The 12326-nt window shown below is 32.0% G+C and overlaps 2 protein-coding genes across 4 annotated transcripts; one reads left to right on the top strand and one right to left on the bottom strand.

Moving 5' to 3' along the window:
• Positions 1–4842: 4842 nt before the first annotated feature.
• On the bottom strand, positions 4843–9201 carry LOC128891233 (protein phosphatase 1H). 2 transcript variants are annotated; one of them, XM_054150606.1, is made up of 7 exons: positions 9097–9201; positions 7789–7983; positions 6973–7230; positions 6670–6887; positions 6303–6570; positions 5827–6086; positions 4843–5759 (listed from the first exon to the last, which is right to left on the bottom strand). In XM_054150606.1, exons 2-7 carry the CDS (start codon positions 7972–7974, stop codon positions 5504–5506), a joined length of 1446 nt encoding a protein of 481 aa, XP_054006581.1. In that variant the 5' UTR covers positions 7975–7983; positions 9097–9201; the 3' UTR covers positions 4843–5503. The 2 variants fall into 2 exon arrangements, with proteins under 2 accessions (XP_054006581.1, XP_054006580.1); XM_054150605.1 differs by lacking the exon at positions 9097–9201 and adding an exon at positions 8593–8613.
• Positions 9202–9220: 19 nt separating this feature from the next.
• On the top strand, positions 9221–12054 carry LOC128891211 (uncharacterized). Of its 2 annotated transcripts, XM_054150544.1 has the most exons (4): positions 9221–9394; positions 9555–9728; positions 9899–10031; positions 10115–12054. In XM_054150544.1, exons 1-4 carry the CDS (start codon positions 9362–9364, stop codon positions 11851–11853), a joined length of 2079 nt encoding a protein of 692 aa, XP_054006519.1. In that variant the 5' UTR covers positions 9221–9361; the 3' UTR covers positions 11854–12054. The 2 variants fall into 2 exon arrangements, with proteins under 2 accessions (XP_054006519.1, XP_054006520.1); XM_054150545.1 differs by lacking the exon at positions 9555–9728.
• Positions 12055–12326: the final 272 nt, after the last annotated feature.

Here is a 12326-nt window from a genome sequence, read left to right as displayed (position 1 = left end):
GGGAATTCGAAGTCTTAGCAAAATTGTAGACATCGAGGTACTCGAAATCCTTTATGAATATTTGAAAATCATGCGAAACGAAACTCGTAGAACACTTACGGTACATTATTGTAACTCACAAGAACGAAAGGAAGTGTTCGAAGGAGAAGGAAAAGGCAAAATTTGGTTTTGTATATCGTTTATGAACTAATTAAACCGTATGAAGTAAGCGCTTGAAGAGCTCGGGCGCAACTGGGCCTCGTCTCGATCAACCCGGCAAAAATACCTCGGACTTATCCCCTCTCCCTTATACCCTCTCCTTTTTGGCAAAATTTCTAAAGGCGCGAACTTTCATGCTTGCGTGGGGTAGCTTGACGGCCCCGGATCGACCATAGGGTCGACCGGTCCTCGTTTACCTGCATAACCGGGCGCATTTTGCGACCCTATCGAGGTTTATTCTGGCCTAAGGACTGATGTCCTTATCCGTATGGCTTACAAGGCCGCCGAAAACCTACGTTTCCGACGCACTTGCACAAGCTGAAAGTTCTTCTCTCAAATAAAATGTATACCTATGCTCTCACTCTCCATGCGCTACCTTTAACATCATTACTTAAAATATCTCGAATACATACATCTCCATGTTAACAAAAATACACTTCCACAATGGACAAGTATGTTCGATGCCTTATTTGCCTCTATTTTCGAAATAACTTTATTTCTACTGTTCCCCCGCCGCAATAACCATGTACCAAATTATTAATAAACATAACATATACAACACTGATAACAGAACAAAGCATAACAACCGAAAATGTTGAATCCGTCTGCAGCAATTATATCTTTTACATTTTTACCGCTGGAGAAAGAGTACAAAATTTTAATTTAGATTATGTATTTTATTTTAACAGTATTATTGTATAGTGTATTGTCCGAAATTAGATAAAAATAATATAAATTTGAAGGAGAATCCAAATATTCATTACCCGTGTTAATTATTTATGACACGCGTATGAATATAAATGTGGAGAATGTAACTCACAGTGGTCGCTAATGGTTTACAAGCTGATGCGACAATAAATAAATTTATTATTATTATGAATTTTTATTTATCTTATTTATCTCTTTTCATCAGAACATATTATATCAAAACTATTATTATCAAAATTCCATTTCAACTGTTTCAACGGAACCTATTGTAAAAGTTCTAGAACTTTTTCTTTTTTATTATTTAAGAACCTCAGATAAGGTTCATATATACAGTAGTATGTATAATACAGTTTACGTGTACATTATATCCGCAGTTTACATTCTCTTAAGAAATCAAAAATACATAGACAAGCTGCAATATTAGGTTTCGCGACAAGCGATTCAACATTAAGTGAGAGACACTGTTTCTTCTTTTGAAGCTTCTTAATTAGCTTGATCCTTGAGCTATCGTAGAGCCTGCATTGCCAAATCACATGATTGATGCCTTCGATTTCATAGCTGCATTTACATTTAGGGTCGCTTATTATCTTAATGCGAGCAAGAAGGCAGCAAGATTATAATGGCCAGACCTGATACGATTTACTGTGACAATAAATTCTCTTTTATGTTTACTGCGAAAGTACCATGGTCTGCTACTGTCATTGAAATATAATTGAAAGTATTTCATCCCTTTAAAGGCACCTTGGTCCTTGATCATACTCAAAGTGTTATGTCTAGCTTTTTCTTTATAAGTTTCAACGATGTCGGTGAAAGGAATTTCTAATATATTCAAGTTACACATGTTTTGAATCTCGTTAATTGTATGTAATGCGATCGAATTAACTGATAATTTATGCGTCAGCCCATGTAAAGGACAGATTGAACGCCGCGTGGTATGGAGAAACATGATTGATATACAAACACGACCGCCGACAAATGTTTTACTACCACTTAATTTGTATTTTTACTTTCAAATTGCATCCGGCTGCTACTTCCACGTTGCAGCAATGCGAGGCAGATACATCATGTCCTATCGGAGGAAGCCATCAATGGCGTAACCGGGAAGCCGTCCAAAGTTCTCTAACGATGATGTATCGAGGTGGTACCAGACCCCTAACTTGCGGCCATTCCGATACACCGTAAGTTACTCGTTCTTTCTCGCTTTCTCTCCTTTATCTTTTCTTTTCGCCACCCCTCGCCGAGAGAAGCATTGCGTCCCTTGGTATCCACGGAGTTACCATCGATGATGACCGTGACAGATAGCCTGTCATAACTCGCCCGCCACGAAAAACGTATCTTGCGGTCTGACATTTGCTAAAAAAGTAACGCATACTCGTTTTCTCGATCAAAAAGGTAGACGTAAATTATGTCGGTCAAATTCTGTAACACCATCAATTTTCCCGTGATAAAGTAAACTATTCGTGCGGATTACAACCAAACGCATAACCTTTTTGTTGCCATTTACGAAGGATTGAATACATCTTACGCAGAACGTTTCTAAAAGTATTTGTGGAATTATTTTATTCTGCACTATGTTAAAACTATGTAACTGAAAACATTCCTGGAGATAGGGGAGAAAATGATGTCCAATTTGTTAGCATTAAAAATGCTTATAAAATACAGAATAAGAAATAAAGAATATAAATATATACGAGAAAATTGAAAGAAGATCGTAAATAAAAAATTGTATGAAAGAAAGTGCATAAATAGAATGTTTTAAAGGAAGTTATTTCTTGTAAATGACGTGGTTTATAAAAATGAAACAATGGGGCGTGTTACATACTATACTTTATTTATTCTTGCTCAAATTAGACAAGAAATTTTTGTTTCAAGGAGAAAATTTGTTATTATTCATTCACAGAGATATTTCACGTATGCACTTTCATATATATATTAGTTTCTGTAATTTATTCTTGAATTCTGTTTATTACTTCCATTTGTATCTTTATTTTTGTATACCTTTTTTTATCTTCATGTACCGTCCTGTCAAAGAAAATTGTTAATTTCAATAACAGAAGATAAATGCTTGCTTAAACGACTTAAAAATGTTCACAACATTTTCGCCGTTCTCTTCATATACCGACATTCTAATAAAAACTAGCAAAATATCTCATTATTTCAAAAAATTGAAAATTCTATCTATGTCTACATTAAATGTCCCGTGAAATGGAAAGTGACACTTTCATTGGTGTATAATCCTTTAATTCTTGAAGTACAATCTCAACTCTTGAAAGGGTAATTGTTTAACGATAACGCGACTTTCAGCCATGTATAATTCGTTGGCTAAGCTGGGATAGGTAGAAATGATATTTTCACAGCGATGAAAATTTTGATGGCTTACGGGGAGGAAGAGTTCGGAAAGCTGTCAGTTCAAGCCGCGGTGGCTTTTTAAAATCGGACGACGCCGAGGTCAACAGGGAGCTGTCACAGTGGCTTTAGCTTCCGCAGGCAGCGCGCGTACTTCCGCGTGAAGGAGAGCACTTACCTACGGTGATTCGCGACGCTTTTTATCTTTGTGCCCTTTTATATTGTCGCTGCTGGTATGGAACGGCATTGATGACGCATTAAAATCCATTTGACGTTATTATGGCGCTAGACATTGTGCGTACGTGTGCCATGTGCACACACATCTGCATTATTTAAAATAAAGTTGTATGAAATCTTTCGACGATTCACGAATGATCTGAGTTTCTCGCAAACTATATTTTAATCCTTTCAAATCTATTCTCCTTGTCTGTCCACATTCTTTGAAAATGTATTACTTTCCGTTTTGTTAGAATTAATTATACTGACGTTTTGTGACGTTTTATAACTACACATAAACTGTTCATTCCAGGATCATAAGAGAAGAGTACATATGATCCTCTTCGGAAGAAGATGACGATCTGAGATGGTCAGAGACCTTCAAAATAGGTATTCAATGTATAAAATAAAGAAATTACTAAAATACAATGTCGATTGGAATATATATACAATGTTTATCTAAGGATGGAGATCATCAATTACAATACCACAAAGATCAAATTAAATAAACAAGTATATGACCATGTAAATGGCTAATACTTTTCCAATAAATTCATATGGACGAAATTAATAATTAGAGCTTTCACTTGCAATATAAATAATGAACGTAAAATAATAAATTAAGTTAGAACAGACAATTTTATCTTTTTATTTTATTAATTTAAAAGGAGTACAATTTTGTTCATACTAATTTGTGTGCATTGCTTTAGTAAATATCTAATAATAAACGGCTATTTGAGAAGATGCGCTAAAAACTTTGATTTATTAAGTATTTTGTAGGAAGATGAAATTTGGGAAATATTAGAGTTACTTGATTTTATAAAGTAATATGGGTATATGTAGATTTATAACAAGTCTTTTAAATAGTTAAGTTATACATGTCTTATAAACAGTTTGCTCTTAAATATTTCACAGTAAATATTTGTAAATATTGTAAATACACTTGTAAATATTTCACGTTATAGTTCGACGATATACGAAATTGAGAAATGCACGTTATTTCTAATTTGAAAGTAACGCAACTTGAAATAGACGCGGCGCATGCGCAGAACTGGAATAGTTCAAACTGCAAACTGTAACGGAACAAGGTTCCGTTGTTTCCCACGAGCGTTTGAGAAAAACGGACAAATTGAGATAGTATTATAATTTTATCTAATTGTTGTCTAATTAATATGAAGTGTATGTATATATGTGTGTGTATGCGTTTGTGTATGCGATGTAGTGAACGAAGAGTGGCAGAAATATTTTTCCTGTCAAGTAAACTTTCAACGTTCGTAATAGAATATATTTTTCTTCTAAATAACACTTTCATCATTTTGTTACAATTGTATTAGATTGTTTTACCAATCTGAAATAAGGTTGGTTTGAAATGAGTTAAAAATACCTTAAATGAATGCAATATTACATTTATTTCATTTTTCAATTACACTGATTACACCAGAAAGAAATTAAATTGTATAAAGGTATAATGAAACGTACATTTCTTTATTTATTCTTGCAAATAAAGCAATGCACATTTTATTTATAGTTTTTGTTTTTAGTGGCTTGAATGGATCAATCATTGAACTAGATGCAATATGTATTTGTAGTAAGATTAATTTTGTACAAATTCTTGCTACTTCTGTTTCCTTACTGTTCTTTGTAATGCATTCAAAATTATGTATATATTGTAAGAAATTAAACAGACTTTACGTCTACTTTGGATGCTGCATAACATTTAAAATTAAGTTACTTATATTATATTAAACACTTTAAAATTGGAATGTTCTGTTAAATAATAATGGCATTTTTTAACCACACTTTTAAAAAGTAGCAGTATATAATAGACTATCACTCCAAAAAAAATCCATTGAATTAAAATTATAATATACATATAAATACTATTTGTTAAAAGCGATGTAAAAGCAATTATGTTTCTGTGATTCATTATCACGTTAACTTGCGAATATACACTCGATCTCAGCTGTAAGTTTCCTACTAAAGTGTAAAATATTTAGTTCTTACAGTTTTCATTATCTATTATACATAATTATAATTAAATTAAATTATTAACTGATATGTGTAATGAATCCATAGAATATCTTCTTTCTTGATGTGTTGTTTTCAACCATTGCTTATGTTCACACAAATAGGGATATAATGGTACCACTAGAACACTGATATCATCAACCGATGCCATAGGTGAGAATTTCTCATCCGTTTCTTCAGGATTTTCTGATTTACCTACCCAAACTCGTCCAATCAACTTGCCCCTTGCTGCTTGTACTAATTCTTGAGCACCCATTGTGAGCCTGTAGTTAACATGTTTTTGTAACTCCTATTTTTAAAATATACATTTTAATTTCTAAGAGACAGTACCTGTACTCTAACGAAGGTGTGTCAGGAGCAAGCGTCTTTCTAAGTATATTTGCTGCTGTCTTGTCAGATACAACATCCCAAAGTCCATCTGTAGCTACAATAATACAATCACGTTCTGTGAGATTACAACTGTCTAAATGTATGGACTGCACTTCAGGTTGTGACGATAAAAATGGTTTTATATTAACTCCTGTATTAGCTGCTTTTAAACCATGATCCCCAAAACCACGTGTCACTCCTATAGTACCCATAACGCGACTCTATATATCAAATGAAGATTACATAATTACATGTTGGTTTTAAACTAAACATATAACATCTAAGATAAGGTACTCCTTTCTTATTAATTTTTTCCTTTTTTTAGTAGAATGAGAATTGTTAACTTTTCCTAGATGTTATACATCTAAATATCAAAATTGCTTTAAATGTCTATTGTAAGAACTATCATTGTTTTTTTGTATATGAAAATTAGTTACCCTTTTGCCATGTCCAGAGATGAGAGGCAATTTTAAATCAGAATCAGTTAATACTTTGTATGCCCAACCCGTCATGTAAGGTTCTCTGTACAGAACTGTGGAACCCAATTCCTTTTGCATAGGTCGTTTTCGAAACTCCAGTGGTGTGAAATGTCCTTTCAATAATTCGTTACTTAAGAAACCTAATGCTCGAACACGATTTGATTCTGAATCAGGAGTGTGATCTCTTGTCAATGCACACTGATGTTCTCCCAGAACAAGTACAGCTCTATTCATTAATTATTTGTTATAAGTTATTCAGGTCTTTATTATTTATATTACATGCTCTTTGTTATCTATGTTAGGCATCCAAATTTTATGAGTTTACCTTGAATCTCCAGCACCTGCAGCATACAATCTTCCATTGAGAAATAAAATAGTGATGGCTGTGCAACCACCACCTCCACCTTGAGCTTGAGCTTCTACCATTTGATCCATTTGTCTATATGCTAACTCAATAGCACCGATAATTAAATCTCGTCCTTTTATTAGTTCATCTTCATCTTCATTTAGTAGTATGTTTCCAGGTATTGCCATTAACCTTTCCTAGAAACAATTACATACACTTAAGAACATGATTTACGAGCATAAAATACATACAATGGTACACAAAACTTTTTGTTACTCTTACAAGAATTATCCTATGTAAGTGTAATCTTGCCGTTAAAGCAACTTGGTATCCAGCATGTCCATCAAACATGGAAAACATAATATAAGGCAATGTGATATTAACATCTGATAGTTTGAGATCTCCTCTGGTTGCAGAGGCTTGATCCTCGTTCCATGTACTTTTCCCAGCATTTATACATTCTGCATAACCAGCACACCATGGCAACCGACTTAAATCTCTTGGAACTATAATTGGTCTGACTCTATGATCAGCACTTACCTATCGATCATATTCACACTAAATATATTTTGATTATTTTACATCATTCATTCACCTCAGCAATATAACTATAAGATGATAACAAAATTAGATGTGTAATATAATGTAAAATTTTAATATACATAAAGTTGGGTAAAAGAAAGAAATTCCAGAAGTGGATACACAAGTCTTCATTCCTTCCATACTTCAATGGAAGTCCGACTTATTGTTAGTGACGCAGCTATGTGTACCTGTGGCTTAGTAGTTGTGTTTAAAGAATGAGACAAAGTAGAAGAGTGTGTAACAAAATGGCATTGGTCAATAGGTGACACTATTTATGGTTATCACTTAGTCATAAAAAACAAAGATAGTGTTAATTATTCTGATGAATAGACCTAGCACAAAAGGTCTGCATACTAGATAATACTCTGAAATATCTTTCTACCAATTTATGTATAGTCAATTTTTAATTAATCATTATTTTAGATCATGTTGCTGTTATTGCTAGGTGTATGAGCAGCTTGAATGAAATAATATCAATTGTCAACAATAATATCTATTATATATTAATGCACGTACTTCAGTTTCTTCTGTAGTTAATCCTAGGAAACTAGGTCGACTATACGGTTTATTTTCTACTTTTGCGATAAAGTTTGAATTGATATAATCTGTTAATGCGTCATTGTCTGAATCGTTAGGATACTGTAGGCCAAGTTCAGTAGCACCTACAGCATTCATCAATGCTGATTTAAATCTGTTTAGCATGTTTTGTCGCTATTTATGAACACAAAAATAACAAATGTGGTATATGACAAATTTAATACATTCTGTCATAACATATATCTTAAAAGTAAAATAACATTTTTGGCAACAGCATTTCAATTATGTTTTATTTCGTATTAGAGTATAATCATTGGCGTATATGTATGGTAACATTAGCGAAAAAGTATAATAAAGTTGTAATTGCTGATTTGATTATCTGTCATCTGTCAGTTCTAACTCACAAAATTAATTTCGCACTAAAAACAATATTCATATAAACTCGTCAACACTATGTTAAAAAATAGGAATCATTAAACATCGAATTGTTTATAGATTTGTAATTTCTTTGATTAATAATAGTTTGTTGACAAATAATTGTCAACAGTGACAGAGGTTATATCCTGACACGAGTAGCAGGTAGCAGCTTTACATAGCGACACCATTACTGTCGACACCTAATCACTCGAACCGTTTCCTATTTTGACATTTACTTTTCAAAAACAAGTTTAATTGCAATAAATTTTTAATTATTTTGTAAGTTAAGCAATTTAAGTAATGGAAAATTTTTTGCATGTCTTTCTATCATTAAAATGTTCTTAATAGTTTTGTATAATTTTTTACTTTCATTTTATACGTTCTTGTTACGCAACTATTTTGGTTTTACATAAAATTGATAACTACTAATTTTTATTCTGATTATGAAGTGACTATGTATTATTACACCGACAAGGTCTAGGATAGATCGGTCATTTAAGTCTGTATCCCGTGGACTAACTTACCGACTTCGTGAGAAATTAATGATTTTGAAGTGAATTATTTACTCAGAGACAGTAATTCTAAGAACCATTTCATTCCATTGTTGCTAATATATTGAACAATTGTATTTGTACTAAAGTAAAAATTTTTACATTGGACAAATCTTTGTAATCTTTGTGATTCATTGAGTATCGAAAGACGGACATGTAGGATACGTAAAAAAATGTAATCAATCAGGAAAAAGTAAAGGGATTTGTGAGTTCCCTTATCAATATCGTGTCACTTTTCATGTTACGAATTCAAAATAAAAGAAGAGTTCTGCTCTATTAATGATAACAATAAAAAATAGAGGTAAAATCTATTTTTTACCTCGTCTGTGATTACAATTTTGTTGATATTTACTGTGAAGGATATTTCTATTTTATCGATAACAAAATTCGTGCGTAGCTGAGTGGTTAAGGCAGTGACCGTGTACTCGCGTAGTCACGTGATGTTTTCATTATTTGATGTTTACAATAACATAGAATTGTGGGGTAAATAAGTAATTGGAAATGTTCCTTAAATGTAGTGGAAGTTAATCGAATTAAAGGTAGTTCACACAAATTTGTTGTATTTGAAATATTTCATTGACAACATGTCTAAAGTAAAGAAGATAGCACATAGTGAGGTAATTAACCTTTTTCGTACTATATTTTATCTTTAGTCTATAAATGAACAATATCTGTGCAATATCCTTCTGGAAAATAAATTGTTTCAAAATATTATTTTTATACTTACGAAAAAGTGTATCTAATAAATTATTGTAATGAGATAAAATAAAATTATAGAATGTCAGTAGTTCATCCGATACATCTACCTCCCCATCGTCAGGGGACGAAATAGATGCACAAGATTTAAAACCAATTAGAGACTATTTGTCAAATCGTCGAGAATTAGCTCGTCAACTGTTTAAGTCTGTTAAAGCAGATAAAATACAAATGATGTTACCCCAAGTTTTAAGAGTAAGTTTATTAACATAATGCGCTAAATAAAATTTTGTTTGCTTTTTCTGTAATAAAACATAATGCATTAAGCTATGTTTGTATAAAGATTGTTCTTAGATTATCTCTTTGTATCTTAAGTATTAACTCTCAAAAGTTTATTAGAATTTTGTTATACTACTTTATTATAGAAAATGGATTTTGAGCAGTTAGAGGAATGGTGTGCTAATGAATTAAGTGGTATGTCAAAGGCACGTATATTGTGTATCTTAAAGGGGAAAGCCATGGTAGAATCATCTGATACAACTGAGTCAGATGATTCAGGTATGTAGAAAAACTAGCATATATATCGTAGACAAAAGTGTAAAGATTTAAGTGTTGTATATAATATATTTTTATGGTAATAGGACCTTCTCTTGAAATCATCTCTGACACTGAGGAATGGTTTACTGATGAGGATATAATAAAACAGGAAGAAGGTATGCAATCTCTTAAAGCAAAGGTAAAAAAGGATAAAGTTAAACAAAAAGGAAAATCTCTACATAAAAGGAGCGATAGTAAACTTAATCATAAAAAGGTTCCTGATAATATTTATAAAAATATACAAATAAAGAAAGAGGAACAGGCAGAAATAAGTAAAGAAAAGGAAGGTGATAGTTTGTTAGATTTGTTAGAATTAGAAATGCGTGCAAGAGCAATACGAGCCTTAATAAGGAAAGAGGAAGACATAATACCAAATGCATCTAAATCTAAAGGAAGTGACAATGCTGCAACTGGTACTGCTGTATCTAAAGCTGAACAAGAAGAAATGAAAGAAAAAGAAAATTGTCGAAGACAGTTGGAAAGGATTATTAGTGCTCAACAGAGTAGTACTGCTGAGGATGAAGATGTAGTTTTAGTGGTTCAACCAACTCCGACTATTGAATTATTGTCTAGTGAAAGTGACGGAGAGTCTCATGGTGGTGTACGTATTAATAAAAAATTGGAGAACGAACGTGTTATGAACACAAAGGACAATATTGAGGGTGCTAAGAATGAAGATACTAACAATATACATAATGTAAATAGCATAGAAAAGTTGAAAGAAAATGAAGTGTCTAAAAATGGAACAGAAAGTCATAAAGAATTAGATACACTTAAGACTGACATTTCTAAACGAGTTCATAGCAATAATATAGCTAATAATGATACTCAGTCGAAATCTAATGGAAAGAGACGGAAAATGAAGAAAAAATTACATACTAAGGAAGAATCAAAAAATGCTAGTTCTAAAATAGATATGCAGAAAGAAAAATCACGCAGTGAAAGTCAACATACAAAGAGTGTAAAGAAAGATAAGTGTTTGTCAGTAGATGATGTACCTGAAAATATAAAATTAAATGGAAATGAACAAGAAAATGATATTAAATCAACAGTAATATACAATAATTCAACAAAAAATAAAAATTCTGGAGAAGCAATAAATATACAGAAAAAAATATTATTAGATGAGGAGAAGTCCATCGACTTAGATGAAATAATTGACTTAGATAATTACTGCGATGACATGGATGATATAGAAAGCAGTGAAAATGATAAAAATAAAAATAAAGTAACTACCAAAAGTGGTGATTCCAAATTTCAAGCAGGAATGTGTTCTACTCAAAAAACAAATGGACCTGAAACTTGGGCAAGTCGATACTATCAAACAGATGATGTTCAAAATGTGATAAAAGAATCCAAGATACAGTCAGAAATTCGTAAACGTTTGAGGGAACGTCAAAGACTTTCTAAGCTTAGTACATCTCCAAATACAAATTCTCTATCATCGTCTCCCATAATAGAAACGGGAACTAAGATAGGTATGAAGAAAGATCCATTAGGTTCGGTTAACGAGTATCTAGCTTTAAAACAAACTACTGCTACAAGTCTCGGTACTACCGATAATAATACTGATTCTAGCATATTAAAAGATAAAGATGCATTTTCCATTACATGTACTGACACGAGTTCAGTAATTGAAAGTAGTTCTACATCAATTGTACATTCTGAGGAGCACAATGTTAACAAAGAAACTGATTTAGGTGATAATGCAAATATTGATAACTCAAGTATGATAAAAAAAGACAAGCTAACAAGTGCAATTATTAGTACACATTCTGACTAATACAATTTGAATATCAAAGACATAATTGTACTGCTTGAATCTGAAGTCATCTATGTAATATGTGAAATAGGATAAATAAATTGTACAGTGTTATAGTATGATGTATCGAGATTCTTAAATAAGTAATAATGTATTATTGTATTAATGATAACAATTATTTGTATATACAGACATCGTAATAAATAGCTTTAATTCACTTTTGATTTTAAAATAAAGTTTTTAATAACATTAATATTTATGTTATAAGGTAGTGTCATGTCGGATATTGAAATCTGCGATTCTACTAACGCGATCTCTCCACATTAATTTACATTAATAACAGCTGTTGATCCGGCTGGTATATTAGTATACTTTACAATGTGATTTCAATCTCCATGTTCAAGATGATATGTATTGTTCGTGTATGTGATAAATACAAAGATCTGATCATTGCTTTCCTTATTTTCGCAGACAACCTATTGTTGTATTGTAAA

This window comes from Hylaeus anthracinus, unplaced genomic scaffold (genome assembly GCF_026225885.1).
Source record: "Hylaeus anthracinus isolate JK02 unplaced genomic scaffold, UHH_iyHylAnth1.0_haploid 12001, whole genome shotgun sequence".
NCBI classification, from domain to species: domain Eukaryota; kingdom Metazoa; phylum Arthropoda; class Insecta; order Hymenoptera; family Colletidae; genus Hylaeus; species Hylaeus anthracinus.
This window is presented reverse-complemented; position numbering and strand designations above follow the sequence as displayed.

What these genes read in the sequence shown, in the direction of transcription:
- LOC128891211 (XM_054150544.1), top strand. Translation starts at nt 9,362, where the DNA reads ATGTCTAAAGTAAAGAAGATAGCACATAGTGAG. An exon ending in AGAAGATAGCACATAGTGAG is followed by an intron (nt 9,395 to 9,554) that starts GTAATTAACCTT and finishes ATAAAATTATAG; the next exon opens with AATGTCAGTAGTTCATCCGA. An exon ending in TGTTACCCCAAGTTTTAAGA is followed by an intron (nt 9,729 to 9,898) that starts GTAAGTTTATTA and finishes ACTTTATTATAG; the next exon opens with AAAATGGATTTTGAGCAGTT.
- LOC128891233 (XM_054150605.1), bottom strand. An exon ending in GCAGGTGCTGGAGATTCAAG is followed by an intron (nt 6,571 to 6,669) that starts GTAAACTCATAA and finishes ATTAATGAATAG; the next exon opens with AGCTGTACTTGTTCTGGGAG. An exon ending in ACACCTTCGTTAGAGTACAG is followed by an intron (nt 5,760 to 5,826) that starts GTACTGTCTCTT and finishes TGTTAACTACAG; the next exon opens with GCTCACAATGGGTGCTCAAG.